This window comes from Pseudorasbora parva, chromosome 1, assembly GCF_024679245.1.
Source record: "Pseudorasbora parva isolate DD20220531a chromosome 1, ASM2467924v1, whole genome shotgun sequence".
Taxonomy (NCBI): Eukaryota; Metazoa; Chordata; class Actinopteri; order Cypriniformes; family Gobionidae; genus Pseudorasbora; species Pseudorasbora parva.
In genome coordinates, this window is record NC_090172.1 from 62,624,436 (window position 1) to 62,647,897 (window position 23,462).

At 35.2% G+C, this 23,462-nt stretch overlaps 1 protein-coding gene and 1 long non-coding RNA gene across 2 annotated transcripts in view; one reads left to right on the forward strand and one right to left on the reverse strand.

Annotated features, from left to right (window-relative positions):
* Positions 1 to 16,907: 16,907 nt before the first annotated feature.
* On the reverse strand, positions 16,908 to 18,622 carry LOC137080216 (uncharacterized). Its single transcript, XR_010906090.1, has 5 exons — positions 18,400 to 18,622; positions 17,844 to 17,911; positions 17,599 to 17,682; positions 17,367 to 17,443; positions 16,908 to 17,081 (listed from the first exon to the last, which is right to left on the reverse strand). It is a non-coding gene; the product is annotated as an uncharacterized lncRNA (long non-coding RNA).
* Positions 18,623 to 18,938: 316 nt separating this feature from the next.
* LOC137071433 (Fc receptor-like protein 5) overlaps positions 18,939 to 23,462 on the forward strand; it is a 101,332-nt gene continuing 96,808 nt past the window's right edge. The window contains exons 1-3 of the mRNA XM_067439477.1: positions 18,939 to 18,950; positions 20,064 to 20,076; positions 20,175 to 20,459. Of these exons, the coding sequence (XP_067295578.1) occupies positions 18,939 to 18,950; positions 20,064 to 20,076; positions 20,175 to 20,459 (310 nt within the window). The remainder of the gene's footprint in view (positions 18,951 to 20,063; positions 20,077 to 20,174; positions 20,460 to 23,462) is intronic.

Here is a 23,462-nt window from a genome sequence, read left to right on the forward strand (position 1 = left end):
CTGTGTTCACTGGAGAGACAGTCAATCTGAAGTGTGTGATAGAGTCTGATCTCAGTGACTGGAGATATGAGTGGTATAAAGACCGTACAGACAGTAATGTGATGTTAAAAGATCCTCAACGTTACACTGTAGACGGAGACACTCTCAGTATTGGTGAAGCTCTTACATCTGATCGGGGTCAGTACTGGTGTAGAGGACAGAGAGATGGAAGACCAAACTCATCACAAGAAGGCTCTGCTGTTTCTCTCTCTGTGACGGGTGAGTTGAGTATTATCGCCCTCCTAAACTCTCTATGATCACATATACAATCAAGAGACTGTTCAGACTGAACTACTGCTGTACTTAATGCAGCTCAGTGTAAACTGTATTATATCGGCCTTCATAACAGAACACATTATACAACAATATATTATTTAAAGGAAGTGAAAAACACAACATGACATCATCAACATCAGCTGAGGGCTGCGATAACAACTCTTAAATGACAATATCCTGGCCGGACTACTGTTGTCAGTGATAGAAGTGTTTGAGATTAACATGATTTCTTAATGTCTAGAGACATATCAGAGCCATTTTAGGATTCATTCAAATACATTTCTTACATACAGTTCCTTTAACATCGTCACATGACCTCACTGCATGTTTAATTCAGTAATATTTTACACTCTTAAATAGTTTGAGAATTGTAAATGTTGTACAAGCTGAAATTCTGTGTAAATAGAAAATAACACTCAGTCTCATGAATGTTGTGTATGACACGATGTTTCCAGTGATTAGTTTATAAAAAAAATGATCAGAAATTACAAGCAATTTTAATGTATTCAATAAAAACTGGAAGAAACCTAGATCTTTAATTTCTGATGAGACGAACACTGTATTAGGAGGTTTTGAGTTGATAACAGTGATCATGAGACTGTGATGATGTTTCAGTTCATATTTACTCATATGTGTATTAATACAGAGATACCAAAACCTGAAGTGAAGGTGAAGCCGGATCAGCAAGTGTTCAGAGGAGAGACAGTCACTCTCACATGTGTCATACCGGGAGGAGGAGACACTCAGTGGACATACAGATGGGAAAAAGAGGAAACCAACAGCCGGTATAAATACACTGTCCGTTCAGATACAACTACAGCAGAGTTCAGTTTCACAGCTGCTGCGTCTGGTAAATACACCTGTACAGGACAGATGAAGACTCAACGCTCTCAGCGCAGTGAGGCTCTTACACTGACTGTATCAGGTGAGTCTTCATATTCACATCTGTCTGATGATAATCCATATTTCAACACTTATAATCTTCTGTATCAGCGCTTCTGTTATTATTAGAGGAACAAAGCAATTCTTTGTCATTATTTTTGTCTTCAGATGAAGAACTGCACGTCTTGTGTGTCACACTTTTTTTTTATTATTAGGATATTTTTTTATAGCATTATATACAAATTATGCCTTTCTAGTAGGGCTGGGTATCATTTAAAAATATAAAACCCCTTCGCCTTTGTTCAGTTCGTTTCATGGTTTGACTCATTGAGGAAGGAATATATGCCTCATGCTCCAGCACACACACAGCACCGGCACGAGTAGCCTGATGATTATGAACGTAAAAATAGCAAAGAGCCGTTTGGAGGGATTCAAGTTCTCCGTCATTTCCATCAGCAGGAAAACATGAGGAGAAAAGAAACATGAAGTGCGTTGCTGTTTATTTATATTATTTATTTAATTAGTTTATTTATCAGGGAAAATGTACAAAATACATTAATCTTACGAGAATATGTTTTGTACCAGAATTAGCTAATGCTAGTTTCCATCTGCAGTCCCTGGGCAGGTTCACACAATATTAAAACATTACATTACAATGACTTTCAGTAGCACTAACAAATACATACAATATTAGGAAAACACTAATCAAAAAACCATCACAAGCTAAAATATATACTACATAGTCAAAAACATTTTACACCTCTAAAATTTAAATGTGCTGATGCTGACACAACTGGTTATCAAGTATGAGCTTCTTTAAGTTTTGAGAGAAATTATTCTGATCTACAGACATCTTTAGACTGTCTGAGAGCTGATTCCATTGTTTAATGGTTTTAAATGAAAAGCTGTCCGTGCAAAGGCAGAGGATCTTTTCGGGATAGCACAATTTCTGTGAGCAGTGGAGCGAGATGTTCGGGTCGTCAGCTCAGAATAAAGCTTTATGAATTTTTTCATTGAAGGTGGAGCAATATTATTAACAATAAAAAAAAAAAAACGTTGTTAAATTTGTATATCGAATTAGGGAGTCAAAACTTAATATTTTATATTTACCAGGAATATTACAGTGATGATACCGAGGAGCAGGGCCGGCCCTGACCAATTTGCTGCCCTAGGCAAGATTTTACTTGGTGCCCCTTGTATCAAGATTTTTATATGTTGGTTGTGTTTTTATAATAAAAAATAAAAAAAATGCACACACACACACACACACACACACACACGCGCGCACACGCACGCACACGCGCGCACACACACGTACGCACACACACGTACACACGCGCACACACACACGCACGCACGCACGCACACACACACACACGCGCGTCTGGTTCACTATCTTTGTGGGGACTCTCCATAGGCATAATGGTTTTTATACCGTACAAACCGTATTTTCCATCCCCTTACACTGCCCCTGGGCCTAAACCATCACAGGAAACATTCTGCATTTTTACTTTCTCAAAAAAACTCATCCTGTATGATTTATAAGCCTTTTGAAAAGTGGGGACCGCTGGATGCTACCCACAATGTTGGTAATCTCAGGTTTTAGTATCCTTTTGGGTCCCCACAATGTAATATAAACAAGGACACATACACACACACACACACATATATACGAAAATGTGTGTATGTATGTATATATTCTCTACTAAACTATGCATGCTCATGTTTTCACCATGAATTAAACTTTTTAAGAAATTTTTATATTTAGTGTGCATTTTATTTGATTTTTTAGCTATTTTAGATAAACCTGTATATAAATATCATTACTAATTTCAGAAAATAAATTTTAAAAATGCCATAATATCCCCTTACAATTGCACACGAGTAAAAACATTAGGCTATTAAAAAAGTTATATATGTTTATAAACAATTGACATGATTTTTTACAGATTCTGATCACCCAGAACAGTTGCTTACATTAAGTTTAAGATAAAAATAACTGGAATTAATTAGCAAACATTCATATTTAGATAATGCATTCAGATAAACTGTTCATCATTTCATCACTTTACCTCTTGTCTTTATCCCCTTTTTCCTTTCTATTCCTGTATCAGAGGGCTTCGGTCTTTTTGACACATTGGCCATTCGTCCAAAATAATTCGGCAACTTTCACTGTCTGGCACGAGCAAACAAGCAGATTAAAAACGGAAGCATTCCTGTCTGTTAGATGCGCGAGAGGCGACTCGAGAACAAATTCCCATTCCCTGATCGCGTGTTCAATATCGGACACACTAAAGCACTCGCTGGGCAGGAGGAGATTGATGCGGTGGTCTGGGAAGAGTCTGGGGATTTGTTTAAGGTTTTTTTGGTAATATTTCAAATTAACATTAATAAAAAGTAGCAGTAATAAAACCGGAAACATCACTCATTTTGGCGCCCCTATGGACGAGTGGCGCCCCTAACATTTGCCTATTCCGCCAATGCCACGGGCCGGCCCTGCCGAAGAGCTTTTCTGTCAAGTACCTTTAACGCCTGATTATAGACTGATCTAAGCGGTTTAAGTGTAGTCTCGTTGGCTTGAGACCAACAGGACAAACAGTAGGTGATGTGTGGAGAGATCATGGCATTAAAATACATAAAAAATGCTTCAATTGCAAAACTATTCCTAATATGTCTAAAAATAGAGATATTATATTTAATCGAATTGCATATTTGTTTAATATGTTTTTTAAAACTTAGAGTTTGGTCCAAATGGACACATATATATTTTATCTCTGTCACAATATTAATTTTTTGTCCATTAAAATAAATGTTCGGCCTATTTATTACTTTATTGGACTTGGTGAAATACATTCCAATAGTTTTTTCAAGTTTTAGTGTTAAGCAAGAAGATTTCAGCCATCTACTTATTTCGTCCATGGCTGAGGACAGTTTAGTGGCCACTTTCTCCATATCCCGCTCATGTACATAGACGACAGCATCATCTGCGTACATGATGATCTCTACGCCCTTGCACACAGCTGGTAGATCATTGATGGAAATACTGAACAACAATGGTCCCAGAATTGACCCTTGTGGGACCCCAGTTTTACAGGACTTCAAGGAGGACACTGCATTTTTTACCCTCACACATTGCATCCGATTTGAAAGATATGATTGTATCCAACACAATGTCTCCATAGACAGATTATACTTAGAAAGCTTAGACAGGAGGACACAGTGATTTACCGTGTCAAAGGCTTTTCGCAAGTCCAGAAACACGGCACACACCGTGCCCCCTCTGTCCAAGTTGGCCTTTATATTTTCTAACAGATAGCAGCAAGCTGCGTCGGTGGAATGGTTACGTCTAAAACCGAACTGCATAGAGTGCAACAAATTATTACAATCTAAGTGATCGGTTAGCTGCTCAACAATGGCTTTCTCAAGAATTTTAGATGCAGGCAATATACTAATAGGTCTGTAGTTGCTTATTTCATTTTTGCTTCCAGATTTATAAATTGGGGATATAACTGCTCTTTTAAAGACATTGGGGAAGATACTTTCATCAATAGATTTATTCACAATATATGTGATAGCTGGTGTTAAAATCTCCCTATGTTTTTTAATGAGAGAGCTATCAAGTCCCAGAAATCCTTAACTTTTGAGTTCGATAAGAATTATCTGTTCGATAATCTGTTTTAGAATAATCAATGTGTTTAAAACACTGAGGCTCATGATCATGAATGGAGAGCTGAGGTGATGAACAGGAATAAGGTAATCCAGAATCATGTTGAATAATTTCATTCACTGAATCAATAAAATAATTATTAAAATGACTTGAAACTATTTGACCATCCTTGTAATTTTCATCATATATTTTCAGCTCTATTGTTCCACTTTTAGTTTGCATCTTTCCAGTTAATTTGTCTATAGTTTGCCAAAGTTGTTTCGAATTGCCCTTTGCTTGTTTAATTATATTCAGATAAAATATTGCTTTTGCTTGTCTTAGCTGTTGAATGACTTTGTTTCGAAGTCCATTATAGATCAGGCGATCAGTTACGAGTCCCGTTTTATGGGACTTTTTTAATGCTGAAGCTCGAGTTTTCATAAACTTCCAAAGATTAGCATTTAACCACGGTAAAGGAATTTTGACTTTAGGCTTTATCTTTTTTCCTTTAGAATATTTAAAAACAAGCTGCTGAAACATCTTTATCAACTCACTAGAAGCTGCATCACTGTCTTTATCATTTACCATTTCAAACCAATTTACCTTTCTTATTTCATTATCAAAATTATCAACATCTTTCCTGGGGATATAGAGTACAGATTCATTAATATCAATTTTATTTAAATTTTGGTAACGCGCTTTTGACAGTTTTGCAACTAATGTTAAATTATGATCAGAAAGACCTGTTATTAAATTATAGACTTTAACGATATGGTCAGTTTTGTTAGTAAAGACTAGATCAATAAGTGTTTGAGATGTTTTAGTAATCCGAGTTGCTTTTTTAATCATTTGTGTAAGATTACATTTTTGAGTAATCTCCTTTAGTTGTTTTCTACCTTTTTTATCCATCCAATTTATATTAAAATCTCCCATAAGAATTATTTCTTTCGCATCACATTTTTTAAGAATGTCAGTTAGGTGATCAAAAAATATATTATTTGCTGTTCGGAAAATGACATTTCCGGAGACAGCCTAATTTTTTATCCCCACACACTCCAAAACATCTCCTACTGATTCCATGTGTACACACTGAAAACTGTCCTTTCCATAGATCATTACTCCGCCCCCTTTGCCATGACCACGGTCACGCCTGTAGATGTTATAGCCTGGAATATAAACAGCACTATTTGAAGTGGTAGGTTTTAGCCAAGTTTCAGAAATACACAAAAAGTCAAGATTGGAATGTGTTAGCAGCTGTTCAAGTTCTTCCGATTTTGATACAGCGCTTCTTATATTTAGGTGTCCCCCAAATACACCTTTAGGTTTAACCTTTGGGTCCCAGAGAACTTTGGCATGGTTAACAGTCTGAAATAGTCTGTATCTCTGTTGTTTGGTGACAGCGTTTGAAAGACACGGTATGGATATATGAGACGAGTGCACCGATTCACATGCCGCTCCAACTTTCTCCACAGCGCCATTTCGTTTGTTTACCCGAGTATCCGGAATCGAGTATATCGTGTCTGTGCCAAAGCATCCGACAAGTTCTTTTTACGCAATGTTTCAGTACCGCCTGATGAAAGTGCATCAAACTTTATAGCAGGAGAAACCTGCAAAGTTCCAAATCTTTCCTCTGCCGTGCACAATGATGATGGCAAGCAATTTTGTCCATTTGTTTGTGTGTGTTCGTAAGAGTAACTCACTGCAGTTGTGACTGTATTTGACGTTCTTCCGGCTCAGCTCTTCATGTCGATCATATTCAGTCACACCGAAACGACCGGCTCTTAAACACACAATCACTTCTGATTGGTCATAAGTGCGGGAGAGGGGCCGGCTCATTTACTCAACCAATCACTATCTCAGGATCATGAGATATTGATTCAGGCCACGCCATAGCAACCATTTAGAGCACCCTAGCAACAACTTCCATAGACTACCATTGAAAGAGATCATCTTTTGATAGATTGTGTTATAGAAACATAAAGGTGGGCTCATTTGACTTGAGGCAGAAAACAGCCAATCACAAATCACCTTCAGCACTTCCTATCTACGCCCTAGCAACCAATGCCGATCACCCTAGCAACCCAAACCCAAAGAGGGATATTTTTTGGAGTATCGTCATTGGCAGCTGTCAAGTCACTACATAGCAACCAAACACAGTACCCTAGCAACAGTTTAACAACACCTATAACTCTGAATCAGAACATCGTATTGAGATGGCCTTTTGACTCATGTTAGCAAACAGGACTTTCAACATGCTACACATGCTAGCAGTGAATAGCTACATGCTAATAACAATTAACTTATGGTCAAAATTATGATAAAAACAAATGAAAATGTGCTATCATAACATTAACAACATCCTAATGATGGTAAAATTATGTAAGCAGCATGTTAATTGTGTTAACATTATGACAGCAACATGTAATCATGTTAACATATTTGCTAAAAACATGCTTACAGTTATTGTGTTAGCATCATGCTAAAAACATGCCAGCAGTGAAGCTGCACACGTCAAGCACCACTCAGATTTTCTTCAGGAAATGAACATTCTAGTTATTATTATAATGTCCAGGGTATAATAGCGAGGTTAAAAACATAATTATATAGTATTATATTTTATGATATTAGCTCACTTTGCAGCAAAAGCCTTCTCTGTTGGCTTTTATTATTTGAGAAATAAAAACTTGTGTTGGTGTTAAAAAAAAAAAAAAAAACACTACTGTTAGGGTTATTTAAGACACGCATTGAGAAATTAACTCTCAAATAGCCGTAGGAAAGGGTTATTTTTGTGGCTGGCCTTATTTCATATGCATTTCTAGGAGTTTCCTTTCAGACACAGTATTTATGAGAGAAGATTAGTAAAATTAATCATGTGAGGCGAATTAAAAGTAAAATGAAGATAAAGATAAAGATCTGTTCTGGCGTCTGAGGTTTTTCTTGAACCAATCAGATAAGAGTAAATCGAGCAGCTCATTTGATTGGCTCCAGAAGAAGGTGGACCCGCCTTCCACCTCTCGCTTGATAAACTCAGTCAGTGACAGAATCTTGCCAAAACTGTAAGCGCAGCTAAAAGAAAGACAGAACTGTACAAATCGGTTTATTTCGGGAGCCTTTTTTTTTGCCCTACGCACACAACAAGTCATTTAGACATTTGCAACTGTTTATTTTTTTTTACACAAAAGTTGGCTTTACACGTTCAATCTATTTCACAGTTCCTGGCTGTTTTTTCTGCTTGCAAATCGATGTTCATATGGCAAGCCGAATGGGTCAGAATTACTCTATAGATGAATCGCGTTTACAGTCAAACGCCGTAAAACACGCCGTTTAAAACAGTATTTGTGCCGCAAAATACACCATTGTGATTACAAACGGCGTAAAAAACGCGTGAAAAACATCAAGGACGCCGTATTTTACGGCGTTTTAGTGTGCCTGAAAAGCGCCGCTTTTTACGCCGTTCAGCTTGCCATATGACAGCGGAAAAAACGCAGCATTGGTTGCACAGAGCGCGCGTTATTTACGGCGTTTTGCTTGTTGTATAATGAGCCACACCCAGCGATTTTCACAGCCAGGCATTTTAAACTGTTCTCACCCAATCCATGATGAACTAAGTCAGACCAGACAAGTTCAGCACGGATCATTTTAGCCAAAGGAGTGCCTTTGATGGGGTATTTTCATCTACAATAGCCTATAACTCTTTGGATATTTTCATCTTTACTAACATTAAACATTAGACAAGATCACAACTCGTTATCATACTTTAATATAACTTTTGCTAAGATTTCATATTCAGCAATTATCCTACCCCCTAGCCTATTCAACTCGTAACACACTTTTCACGTTAGAATAGCCTAAATAACTGGATGTTATGTTTCCAAAACGAGATATCGTCACTATTATAAAAGAACCCGTCCCAGATAGTGTTTACAAGCGGTGCAGCAGTCGATATAGTGTCTGACTCCATAGCGACCGAAATGATCGCCGGTTCGTGTCCCGCTCTTTACAGGTCTGGTTTGAAAGAGTTTAGCCCAATTGCTAAATAAGATATAGGCTATTTTAGTTGACCCTCACTCTAGAAATAATCCTTTAAAATGAATGATATTCAGAACAGAACAAGAATTCCGCGAATTCAGCTATATATTATATATATATATATATATATATATATATATATATATATATATATATATATATATATATATATATATATATATATATATATATATATATATATATATATATAGCTAGGTTATGAAGCCAAAATTAATTTGTTTAAAGCAGAAATGAAACAGAAACGCGAGTTATAGCCTACCTCTCTCATTTGTCACAAATCCAAAGTTTCCATATTCATGATGCTTGGCATAACAGCACAGTGAGATTGTACATGGACTATTTCAAATTGTAGCCTAAAACTTGGTAAGTTGACCGTAGCCTATTTTATTTTGACAACGAACAGGCATTTCTTAAATATCTGCATTGGCGGCACATTTTCATCTAGATCCGGTTTTACGGCTTTGCAAAATGGCTAGGCCAGCTGTTCGCCATTTGTTTGAAAATTGTTTACTTACGTTCATGTTTTATTCATATTTCATTGATTATCAAGTAGAATAACATTATTGCATTTCGTTATATCCAAAATATTTTTGTAATATGAGGACTAAAATATTTTGCCCTTTCAAGCGTCCCTTTATAGCTAAACGACTTGAAAATAGTCCACCGTTTGAGAGTATATAGGCCTAGGCTATATAGCCCAGTGGTTTTCAAACTTTTTTTAAAGCGACCCTCTTTTTTTTGTTAGTTGTAGCGACCCATATATAGGCCTACAACCATTTACATTCAAATTAGTCAAGCCAAGCATAACAATACTTGTATACAATGGGCTATTAGACTGTATTCTCCATTAAACCTAGCCTGACAAGCCAGACCCACATCAAGATGTTTGGTCTGGAAACTCACCACTGACAGCTCAATCCGAGGGGCGGGAGCTTTGTGAGATCGCGTTGAACTGAGATGAGAGATTTTTTGGAATTACGAGCGCACTTTGCACGTATTCTGCCACGCCAAACTATGCAGAAAAAAACCTATTTATACTTGTATGCGGCCAGGAGCAGGAGCGGGACAAAACATGCATGTGGCGAGCGGGTGTCTACTTGGAAACACCTCAGGAGCAGTGCTCATGCTGAATGGCACGGAGTGTTGGCTACTACTGGCTATTTAAACTGAGCTGTGTAACTTTTTATATATTAGGTTGGTTATTTTATTTTGATAATGAACTGGCTTGCGATGTGCTATAAAATAGCCTAAAGAAAACAAGATTTGCTTTCTGTCTTCTGGGTTTCTGATCCGTGAACTTGTTTGGAGGAGTGTCGCGCCTCACGATAATAAACCAGTCAGCAGCAACTGTCACACATGTCTCTTCCTTTTTTTTTTGTTTTGTTAATATGTTAATTATTTAAGTCAACTTATATTTCATGTATTTATTTCTTTTATATAGGCCTATAGAATGATTTTATGGAAATATATATATTTTTAAATTTTTAATGTCTAATTCCATTTTTCTTAATTGTCCTGGCGACCCATTTTTTAAGTCTCAGGGTTTGAAAACCATAAGTTCGGTCTGAGTAGGGGCCTATACGCAGTAAATGTATAGGTGTCATTTAGCGTATTTCTTGTTTCAGTTTCTTTCATTAATTTTGATAATTATTTAAGTGAAATAAATTTTGCGTATTGACATAACTCCTATGAATTTATCCAGTTTTTTCTCCGCTCAGAAGTGCTGCAGGTGCGTAATAATGATGAATCCGTATGTTCTGCTTGCTACTTCTGCTAATTGTGCATATAGGCTAAAATTAACCCCTGGAATTCTTTTTCATTCTTTTTTTTCTTTTCTTTTTTTTGGGGGAGGGGGGGGTAATTTTAATGGGTAACAGACACTTGTCGATTCGTATTTAATTCTAATAAAAAAATAATCTTGTCGGCTAATAAATGGATAATGATCACATTGGTTGAAAAATAATCCCGAAATGAATAGGCTACAGTACAGTACAGTTTTCGGTTTAAGTTTTTCAACAAGGCTAATATTTATATTTTATTTTATTTCAGATTTATTTCGATCAGCATACATGTTTTTAATATTTTTTGTTTTAGTTAACTAACACTTCATGCAAAAGATCCACATCAAATATTCACGAATTATTAATTGACCGGGAGCCTCAGTCACACTCAGGCTAGTTTAATAAACAGCTATTGTTGCGAACACCATTTACATTACTTTTAAGAATAATGGCACACATTTCTTAAGTCAGAAATTGATAAAGTGGAACACAAAACTTCTATACTCACAAACGGTGGACCATTTTCAAGTCGTTTATTTTGGATAAACGATCATATTTTAGATATGGCAAACGCCTTCGTCACAAATTTCCATGGCATTGTATTTCTCTATAGGATCTGGATGGAAATGTGCCGTGTTTAGCCAGTGTAGTGTATAAGAACTGCCTGTTCATTGTCAAAATAAAATAAAGTCAACAAAATGCATAAAAAGTTATGCTATTTGAAATAGTCCGTGTACGGTCTCGTTCACATGCAAAGCTTTTTGCACATGTTTGTTGTCGTCTTGTCGTCTAGTATTGTAAATAATACATAGTTTAACATACAAAAAGCCTACATCTTGAATTTGGAAACTTTGGATTTGTGACAAATGAGAGGTAGGCTATAACTCGCGTTTCTGTTTCATTTCTGCTTTAAACAAATTTGTTTTGGCTTAACACACACACACACATATAGCTATATATATAATATATAATTTCATTCTTGTTCTGTTCTGAATATCATTCATTTTAAAGGATTATTTCTAGAGTGAAGGTCAACTAAAATAGCCTATATAATATTTAACAAATGGGCTAAACTCTTTCAAACCAGACCTGTAAAGAGCGGGGCACGAACCGGCGATCATTTCGGTAGGCTATGGCAGTGGTTTTCAAACCTGTCCTGGAGGACCCCCAGCCCTGCACATTTTGTATGTCTCCTTCATCTAACACACCTGATTCAACTCATGAGCTCATTAGTAGAGACTGCAAGACCTGAAGTGGGTGTGCCAAATATGGGAGACATATAAAATGTGCAGGGCTGGGGGTCCTCCAGGACAGGTTTGAAAACCACTGGGCTATGGAGTCAGACACTATATCGACTGCTGCGCCGCTTGTAAACACTATCTGGGACGGGTTCTTTTATAATAGTAACGATTTCTCGTTTTGGAAACATTACATCCAGTTATTTAGGCTATTCTAACGTGACAAGTGTGTAACAAGTTGAATAGGCTAGGGGGTAGGATAATTGCTGAATATGAAATCTTAGCAAAAGTTATATTAAAGTATGATAACGAGTTGTGATCTTGTCTAATGTTTAATGTTAGTAAAGATGAAAATATCCAAAGAGTTATAGGCTATTGTAGATGAAAATACCCCATCAAAGGCACTCCTTTGGCTAAAATGATCCGTGCTGAACTTGTCTGGTCTGACTTAGTTCATCATGGATTGGGTGAGAACAGTTTAAAATGACTGGCTGTGAAAATCGCTGGGTGTGGCTCATTATACAACAAGCAAAACGCTGTAAATAACGCGCGCTCTGTGCAACCAAAGCGGCATTTCTTCCGCTGTCATATGGCAAGCTGAACGGCGTAAAAAGCGGCGCTTTTCAGGCACACTAAAACGCCGTAAAATACGGCGTCCTTGATGTTTTTCACGCGTTTTTTACGGCGTTTGTAATCACAATGGTGTATTTTGCGGCGCAAATACTATTTTAAACGCTGTGTTTTACGGCGTTTGACTGTAAACGCGATTCATCTATAGCGTAATTCTGACCCATTCGGCTTGCCATAGAAAAGTGGCTAAAGAAGGTTTAAAGGCTGTTTAAAATATTAGCACAACGGCGAGCGCGTCGACGAACGGACGAGAGACGAGGCGCACGATACTGAGCCAAACTAAACACTTGGGTGAAGATGACAGAATAAGACTACTGCACACCGGGGTTTTGATTTTTTTATAGTATTAAAGTAATTTAGTTCAGTAAGAGAACAGGCCGTTCAAATAAAAACTGAAGTTGTCTGCTATGATCCGAACGAGCGTCGCATCAGGAGTCAGATCTTGAGCTGACAGATGATCGCGGAAGATTTGGTTTCAAAGTGAAATGTAAAAGCGCCTAATAAAGGGAGTTTGTCATTGTGTTGTGTTTTTTATTAAGAATAATAGGCTAATTTTAAACCGAAACTAAAATCTGCTTGGCCGCACATTTACTGACGAGCTGTCATTCACGGTGTGCGCGCACTGGCGTTTTCAGTTCATATGGAAGCTTAACTGTCATAGGAATTCATTGAAAGCACTCGCTTTGCATCCGCTCCCGTTATTAATGCCTCTGCGGTAATAGCGGCAGTGCGGTAATACCGTTATTACTGATGTGGTCACATCACACTTTGATTAACCAGTGGGAAAATGTCCCCGTCACAAGCTGTACAATCGCGAGATGGATGCGCATTCCTTAGAGTTTATCACAGATAAGGACAAGAACGTAGGCTAATAGTCAAATGTAAATGCAGTCAAATGCAACCTATGAAATACAATTCTATCGCAACAATAAGAAAAGAACAAATGCGCATATTGTCATAACACACAGTTCTGTTGTGTCTATGAACAGACCTAAGCTATTCCCAGATATTGCCAGATAATCACTTTACCTCTACAATAACAGAATTGGATCGTTTGTGATTCTGTCTGTCATGATCTCTGGCATTGTCTTGAGACAATTCTCTATTGTTAGCCTGGATGGCAGTCATTATGGTTCATCATATCGCCTTCTACTGGATGTAAAATGCTCTCTGCCTACATCTTAGCATGTTAAGGGCTACTTCTGAAGTTATTTTGGTGAAAGTAACTCAAAAGTAATACAGGAGTAATGTAACACATTACAATTCTGAGACAGTAATATTGTAATGTAATGAATTACCTTTAAATAGCAGTAATAAGTAATCTATAATATATCACCCCTTGTGAAAAAAAAGTGCACTTTAGTGTACTTTTATAAAGTGTACTTATTACACAGATAATATACTTATACTAAATACACTTAATTGTGCAATTAAATGCAATGTTTTCGGTGTACTTAACACACATTATATGTAATTGATTTCAAATTTATCACATATTAAGTTGAAATAAAATACAATAAGTTGCAATTAAGAGTGATTTTTTGGAACAACTTAAGTGGTACTTAAATACAACTTTATATGTACTTTCATAATCGCTTCTAGTGTATTAAAATTGTAATTAAAGTGCACTGCTCAATGTACTGACAAGCAATTAATGTTAACTAAAACATACTTTAATGTCAGCTAAATATACACTTAAGTGTGAATTAAATGCAATGTTTTCGGTGTACTTAACACACATTATATGTAATTGATTTCAAATTTATCACATATTAAGTTGAAATAAAATACAATAAGTTGCAATTAAGAGTGATTTTTTGGAACAACTTAAGTGGTACTTTAATACAACTTTATATGTACTTTCATAATCACTTCTAGTGTATTAAAATTGTAATTAAAGTGCACTGCTCAATGTACTGACAAGCAATTAATGTGAACTAAAACATACTTTAATGTCAGCTAAATATACACTTAAGTGTGAATTAAATGCAATGTTTTCGGTGTACTTAACACACATTATATGTAATTGATTTCAAATTTATCACATATTAAGTTGAAATAAAATACAATAAGTTGCAATTAAGAGTGATTTTTTGGAACAACTTAAGTGGTACTTAAATACAACTTTATATGTACTTTCATAATCGCTTCTAGTGTATTAAAATTGTAATTAAAGTGCACTGCTCAATGTACTGACAAGCAATTAATGTGAACTAAAACATACTTTAATGTCAGCTAAATATACACTTAAGTGTGAATTAAATGCAATGTTTTCGGTGTACTTAACACACATTATATGTAATTGATTTCAAATTTATCACATATTAAGTTGAAATAAAATACAATAAGTTGCAATTAAGAGTGATTTTTTGGAACAACTTAAGTGGTACTTAAATACAACTTTATATGTACTTTCATAATCACTTCTAGTGTATTAAAATTGTAATTAAAGTGCACTGCTCAATGTACTGACATCCATTCTACTGTCTTAAAAACAAGCAATTAATATGAACTAAAATATACCTTAACGTAATTTACATGTACACTCTAATATAATGAAATACATTCATAATTACATTTTTCAAATAATACAGCTGCAATTTCATATAATAAACACATCCAAATTTAAATCCTCTACATTTATTGACAAAACGATCTGTAAAACAAATATACAAAAAAAACTTTTTTTTGATGCCCAAGAAAAACCCAAAAAACTATTTACACAAACACAAATTCATTTAGAAAGAGTCTGGAGGACAATGAGGATTATATGCAATTATATGTAATTATATGCATTATTATATATCTCCCTCATTCAAAGGTACCTAAATCTACCCATCACAGAAAATTATCTCACACAACAGATTAATAAATACAAACAAATGGAAAGAAAAGAATCGTTTCATGTACAACACTAAGATTCAAAACTTTGGGTAACGTTTAATTAGTTAACTACTTAATTTAACATGAACCTAGAATGAATAATAATATAAACATTTATTTATCTTAGTTAATGTTAATTTCAACATTTACTAATTAGGGGTGTAACGGCACATGTATTCATACCGAACCGGTTTGGTAAAGGACTTACGGTACAGTGCACGTGTGTACCGAGCGGTACGAATGCAATCTTTAACAGTTAACAGACGGCTTGTTTAATGAGTGGAACACACTTCAATACAAGTTTCCATAAGAACATATGTATTCTGTCAATTTTATCATTAAATTCAAGTGATGCCATATTGATGCTCTTTAATGTGACATGACAGATCACTGTAAAGACACATCAGTTCAAGCAGCAACGCGGCACGAGTGAATGTGATCACCTTGTCATAGTCAAAGAATAAACATGAATTAACATCAGAAGGTATGTTAAGGATACATTACAACTTACTAAAATGTATCACATTGTGTAATCGTTCAGTGTTTCAACAGCAGAAAAACGTCGATAAAACACGAGAGAGATGAACTCTTTCACTAAATGTATGCATTATATTAGCCTATATATTCATCATATTCTACTTAACCTGAAAACCTGAAAAAAAATCTAACCTATAATTAGAACGTCCTTCAGATATGTCGCAGCCTCAGATTGGAATTTGCTCCAGACTGAGTTGAAGCTAAAAGATCTGGTGACATTTAGTCATTTTAAAATTTTACTACATCATTTTGAGAGTAAATTAATGGTGTGTAATTGTTTTTGACTGGTTGTATGTTTGATGTTTTTTATGTGACTTTTTATGTATAACTGTACATGCAAACACAGCTGCCTATCTTGGCCAGGACAGGACATTTTAATCTTGGTGAGTTTTTCTCCTGGTTAAATAAAGGTAATAATAATAATAATAATAATTAGTAGAGATATTTTTTATATTATATTTTTAATTCTTTAAGAAACCTTTAGATTAGGACAATTACAATTTGTTCAGTAAACCAATAAAAAAAAAGAAGCATTTTTATATTTAGTGTTCCTCCCCGAACTGTCAGCTTTGTCTACTGTTACACCTGTATTATTAATGCAATCTTAAATGTTAATTATTTAATGCATTGTTAATGCATGAACAATGACTATAAATTTAATTAACTAGCTTTGAACTATAATTTATTAAGCAAGGTCAACAACTATTAATAAACACTGTAAAAAATTAAATAAAAAAAATAAATAAAAAGAAATCACTGTTAGATCATGTTGGTCAATTCATTAAATAACGTTAACAAATTAGATCTTATTGTAAAGTGTTACTGAACTTATAAGCTCTTAAACCTTTACTAGCACCAAAATTAGGACCAAAAGGTTTATTCTAAAATCTTATTCCAGCATTAGTGAATGAAAAAACAAAAAAAAAAACAAAAACAAACTGAAGAACTCCAAAAGCACACAAAATTGTTTGTCACCAACTCTTTTCAAGTTGTTTGGAAAGTGCTGTTTATGTCAATGTCCGAGAAGCTCTCCATCAGTAGGAAAGTGGCGCACCATCTCTCCACAGTAGATGTGAATGGACATGTTCCAAAGAGGCAGGAAAGCAAAAAAATATATACCTTGAGGAAAGAAAAAGAAAACGCAAAGAAAAAACTTGTTTATAAAACAGATCTATCCATTATTATAATTGGCTCAATTAAATTAAAACGATAGATGTACAGTTTATATTCACACAGCAGTATCTGTATGAAAAAAAGAAGAAAAAAAAGAAATAGCCATAAGAGGGATCATAAAAATGAGCATGTTGTCTCTTTTTAATCTAGTACTGCCCTGATGAAGCAGTTTATTCTGCATGGTGTGTTTAAGCTTTTGACCACAACTGCATCCCCTATGTGATGAATTACCTCAGTCGTCAGGGTAGAATGATTGGAGAGGTTCCTTCACGTATCCCACTGAGCACATCATCTTCACTGACACTGGACTTTAAAAATAGAGAACATTTTAATAATGGTTTTTATTCCTACTTTACAGGGAATTAAACATAACTTAAATATAGATAAATAACCCAAGACCAATGTAAATTGAGAAAAGTATTCTTGCATTTTTCCTCATCTTGCCTTGCAAGTTTCAGCTTACCTCGCCCATCTCCATGAAGGATGTTCCTGTATTTACCACGCCTGGCACAGCAATGCTGCGGCTCCTTTCCTTTGGGTGTGTGGCCTCTGTGTGTTAGGGGATCTGTAAATGCACAAGTGGGAATGTATTACTTACAAATGGACAAGATGCAAAGCATTTAAAAGCTAAAGACTTGATAGTTATGTTTTAGCTTGTGTGATCAGTGTCATGGCTGGGCATAAATTCATAATTAACATTAACTTGACCTCATCAAGATGGCTCCGTGATTCCACACAGCTTGCACTGGATCTCCAATAACACATCTGTATTGATCCTACAAAATAAAAAATAAAATAAGCACAAAATATTAAAAACACAAATAGTACTTTAACATCTTACTCTCCAAATGCAAAAAGAAAAGAACATATTAAAATCATTATTTCATTACTGGTTGTTGTTATACGTTAAGTTAATATTTGGAATAAATGTATATAACGTTAAATGTCTTCTGTCCATTTAAAAAGTAGGAGATCGATTAAAATATTGTATTTAACGTTACAGCAGGCAAATTCATTGAACATGCCCACACCGGCGATCACATTCCGATTTAAGAAATTATTATAATGCAATCTTAGATACATGAATATGAATAATACAATCTTAGATACATAGGAAACATGATTAATGTTAATTCACCTCCCGAGTCCATATTGCGTCTATCCTATCTGCGATTAAACTAAATAACTACTACACCGTAATAGAGAGCTACCATGTTACGGTGAAAATGTAAAATCAAGAGAGCTTATATCAAGATATACTTACTTGACTCGTTATTTGTAGCATATAACGTCTCATTTCATCTGTAATGATCCAAACGGTTCGCTCCTCTGTTGACTGTTCTCCTCACGCATCGAGATGACGCAATCATGGCTGACCGCGCATTTTTCAAAATCATGACGTAGTATTTTTGGCGCATGCGCATTGAAATATTAAGTATAAATATAAAATAAGATATTTCGTGCATTAAATGTTGATTATAAATCACTTATTAATTATCCATTTCTGTTCAGGTTGTTCTAACACACTGTGTAGTTGGACTGTGTTTCAGAGAACTTGACTCATTCACCTAACTAAAAGTCAATCATGTTGAGAGTCTGATTAAAATTAAATGTAGCCTATTTTAACTGAATTTTAATGCAAATTAATTTGGTTTAGATTTGTTCAACTTTTTCTTGCAATTAATGCAATTAAATGTGTGTTTAATCGCCATACAACAACATAATATTTAAAGTAGGTTATTCTGTACACAGATGTAAAGTAGCCTACAGTACATTAGACAACTCCTCTCATAAAGATTGACAATGTCAAATTATGTAGAAAACTGACACTTGTAGTTGAGTTCATAGGAGCTAGTTATAACATTTCAACAGTATGTTGTACTGGAGTGTAAGCGAGTGAAATTTTGAAGAAAAATACATTAGCCAATGTAAATTTGGACAACTAATTTTTTTTAAAAAATCATTTATTTTCCATGTGCTTTGTCATTAGTAAAATAAGTGCACTTTATGAAACAAACTCATAATTAAAATGGTTTAAGTAAATTTAGGTGTAGACATTATTACAAGGTGCATTTTTAAAAAAGTGCACTTAAGTCTGTTTATAAATATTGTCATACAAGTGTACTTTCTTTAAGTGAAAATTAATTATATATTATTACAAAGCGCACTTATTAAAAGTGCACTAAAGTGTGTTTATAAATATTGTCATGAAAGTGTACTTTTTTTAAAGTACAAATTAATTATATATTATTACAAAGCGCACTTATTATAAGTGTACTAAAGTGTGTTTATAAATATTGTCATGAAAGTGTACTTTGTTAAAGTACAAATTAATTAGATATTATTATAAAGTGCACTAATAAAAAGTGCACTAAAGTGTGTTTATAAATATCGTCATGAAAGTGTACTTTTTTAAAGTACAAATTAATTATATATTATTACAAAGCGCACTTATTAAAAGTGCACTAAAGTGTGTTTATAAATATTGTCATGAAAGTGTACTTTGTTAAAGTACAAATTAATTAGATATTATTATAAAGTGCACTAATTAAAAGTGCACTAAAGTGTGTTTATAAATATCGTCATGAAAGTGTACTTTTTTAAAGTACAAATTAATTATATATTATTACAAAGCGCACTTATTATAAGTGTACTAAAGTGTGTTTATAAATATTGTCATGAAAGTGTACTTTTTAAAAATACAAATTAATTAGATATTATTACAAAGTGAATTTTAAAAAAGTGTACTTAAGTGTGTTTAGAAATATTGTCATTAAAGTGTATTCTCTTTAAGTACACTTAAGTGGCACTTAATTTTAATTATATCATATTATCTACAAGTGCAGTTTTTAAAAAATATACTTTAAATATATTAAGTGCACAAAAAATACACTTTCAATACAATTAAGCACACTTCTTTTTCACAAGGGACAGTTTGGAAGTAACTTGCACAACACTGAATATATATATTATTATTATTATTATTATTTTACATTTTTTGCTGTTTGAGTCACTTTGTGTGTTTGTGTTTCTTCTCAGCTTTACCCACATCTACAGTGACTGTGACTCCAGACACATCTGTGTTCACTGGAGAGACAGTCCATCTGAAGTGTGTGATAGAGTCTGATCTCAGTGACTGGAGATATGAGTGGTATAAAGACAGAGTAAAGTTACAGACGTCTGAACGTTACACTGCAGACGGAGACACTCTCAGTATTGGTGAAGCTCTTACATCTGATCGGGGTCAGTACTGGTGTAGAGGACACATTAATGGAAGATCAGTTTCATCACTAGAAGGCTCTGCTGTTTCTCTCTCTGTGACGGGTGAGTTGAGTATTATCGCCCTCCTAAACTCTCTCTACATGATCACGATCACACAAGAGTCTTTCACTCGCAGATGTTTTGGTTCTCACTCCTCTTTTGAGGGATTGTTCTGTTTAATTCTCTCTGTTCTTTTGTTCAAAACTATTTGATGAAGCAAAACACTGAAACTGAATGCAGACGTCTGAAAATCACATTTACTGAATGTAGTATTGAATACTGAATATTGAATTTGATGATCTGAATTTTGGAATATTGAATTCGATGATCTGAATTTTGGAATATTGAATTCGATGATCTGAATTTTAGAATGTTGAATTTGATGATCTGAATTTTAGAATGTTGAATTTGATGATCTGAATTTGATGATCTGAATTTGATGATCTGAATTTTAGAATGTTGAATTTGATGATCTGAATTTGATGATCTGAATTTGATGATCTGAATTTGATGATCTGAATTTGATGATCTGAATTTTAGAATGTTGAATTTGATAATCTGAATTTTAGAATGTTGAATTTGATAATCTGATCATTAATCACACCGAATGTCTGTATTAAGACCTGCACGGATCTAATTACATCAGTTGTATACTTTCACTAAAGACATTTCCGACAGTCTCACAGTCTCAGCTGTTAAAAACAAGCCATAGCCTACACCCGAAACCGATCATCACAACTTCAAATCCTCCATGATAAGCGTTATGTTATCGCCACATATTACCTACACTTAAGTAGTTTGCTTTAAAAAAAATAAAAAAAATAAAATATTAAAAAATATTTGGTGAAATTACATTTCTTAACCTAAGCCAGGGTTGACAATAATGGGAGGAGTAGGCTAACCGCTGGAGCGCAAGCAAACGCGAGAGATGTGTTTGTATTAATTTTAGATAAAGTACATCACACAGGCTACATTAACATTTACATCTACATTTTGAGCTAATCATTCATCATTGTAACACAGCTTGTTTTATCAAGTTAGTAGCTATAAATATGATTTAAGTGTGATATTTAAATTACCAAATCAATGAAAGCACGAGTACTGCAGCTCATCACAAACACAAACACACGTTACAGCTCCTGATGTTTGTTGCACCTAGCGTTGAGAACATTTTATTGGTGTATTTCGAAGATATTGTCAAGTATATATAAAGTCTAATTAAAGATTTCACACACATCAGAATGACGGTGATTCATGTGCAAAGCTGCAAACTCCATCGAGTTCATGTGTTTGGAGTTGCTCGCATCTCCTCAGCTGACAGGCTAACTGCCGCAAATTAAACTTAAATGTTCAGCATCGCATACTGAAGCTCAACACACACTTGTCTTCATTTTAAAAATAGCGAGACTAAATGATTTTACCAGTGCTGATGCCACTCTCTCCTGCATTGCGGTCTTCAATCTCGACATGAGCTGAAAACAAAAGTTAAAGAACGACACGCATTCATTGCGTTTTACCATAAAATGAGAGTTCAGCATCTTTATTAAAATCAACACATTATGATTTCCCTCATCCACCCGCAATTTGTGGAATGTTTACCCACCTGAACCGCGGCTATAACCGCAATCCGCTCATACCGCGAGTCCTTACACAAAAAAAATTATTTCTGCAACATCCATTTTAATTCGATTAACTCCAGTTACTCGATGCATCATTTCAGCCCTAGATGTTATAAAAATAAAATGGCTTTTATAGAAGTAAAAAATGCCCTGGGTAAAATCATGAGTATGTAGACTGGGGCTGAAACGATTCCTCAAGTAACTCGAATTGAAAAAATCCTCGAGGCAAAATCATCTGCCTCACTGCTTTGTTTAGTCCATTTAACTACACACGGATGCTGCAGAAATAAAAAAAAATTGTGTAAGGACTCAGAGTATGCAAGGATTGCGGTTATATCCGTGGTTCAAGTGGGTAAACATCCCAAAAATTGCAGGTGGATGAGAGTTTAAGCATTATTGTGTTTATTTTATAAAGATGCAGAACTCTCATTTCACGGTAAACCGCAACGAAATGTGTGTCGTTCTTTAACTTCCATTTCAGCTCATGTCAAAATCAAAGACGGCAATGCAGGAGAGAGTGGCATCAGCACTGGTAATATAATGTAGTCTCGCTATTTTTAAATGAAGACAACTGTGTGTTGGGCTTCAGTATGCAATGCTGAACATTTAAGTTTCATTTGCAGCAGTTCGGCGCATCAGCTGAGGAGATGCGAGCAACTCCAAACTAGTGTTGTCACGATACCAAAATTATGACTTTGATACGATACAGACCAAAATACCTCGATACCGATACTAAATCCCGTGGTACCGTACCGATACCACGGTAAAAAAAAAAAAAAAAAAAAAAAAAAAAAACCTCATGTGATTAATATGACAACAGAACTTATTATTCATTGTTTTATTATTTTTTTTTACTAAAAATTCCCTTGGCCAGCAGTTCCTACCCTGGTTTTTGACCATTGTGTCACGGTTCATGGATTCCCTGTCTCACTCTTGGGTGCGTGTTGAATGTAGGTGAGGGCGGAGCCTGGGATTGGCTCATCACACACCTGTGGCTGATCACCTGCACCAGCTGCAACTCATCACCTTCACCCTATTTAGTCTCTCTGTTTCTCTCTTGTCTTTGTCAGAGCGTTGTTGGATGTTTCCCCTTGTGTCTCCGTGTTGGTTGTCGTTTCCCCCTTCCGTGAAACGCTGGATCCCTTCCCGGATTACCTGTACCGACCTCCCGAGTCACAGCTGCTCACAGCCTGCCCGTGTCGCAAACAGAGCCTCTCTCACTGCTCTGTCTTATCCGGACTTCTTCAGTGTTCTGAGTTTTGACTTCTGTGACACTATCCGTCAAATAAACTAATTACTTGCTTTTGAATCCTGCCTCTGTGAATCCGTTACAGAACGCTCTGACCAACCATGGATTCAGCGAGTATCAACGCCCTACTGACCAGCAGCAACGAGAGACTGGACCAGCAGGAGGCGAACTTAACTGCCACAGGAAAGGCAGTACACA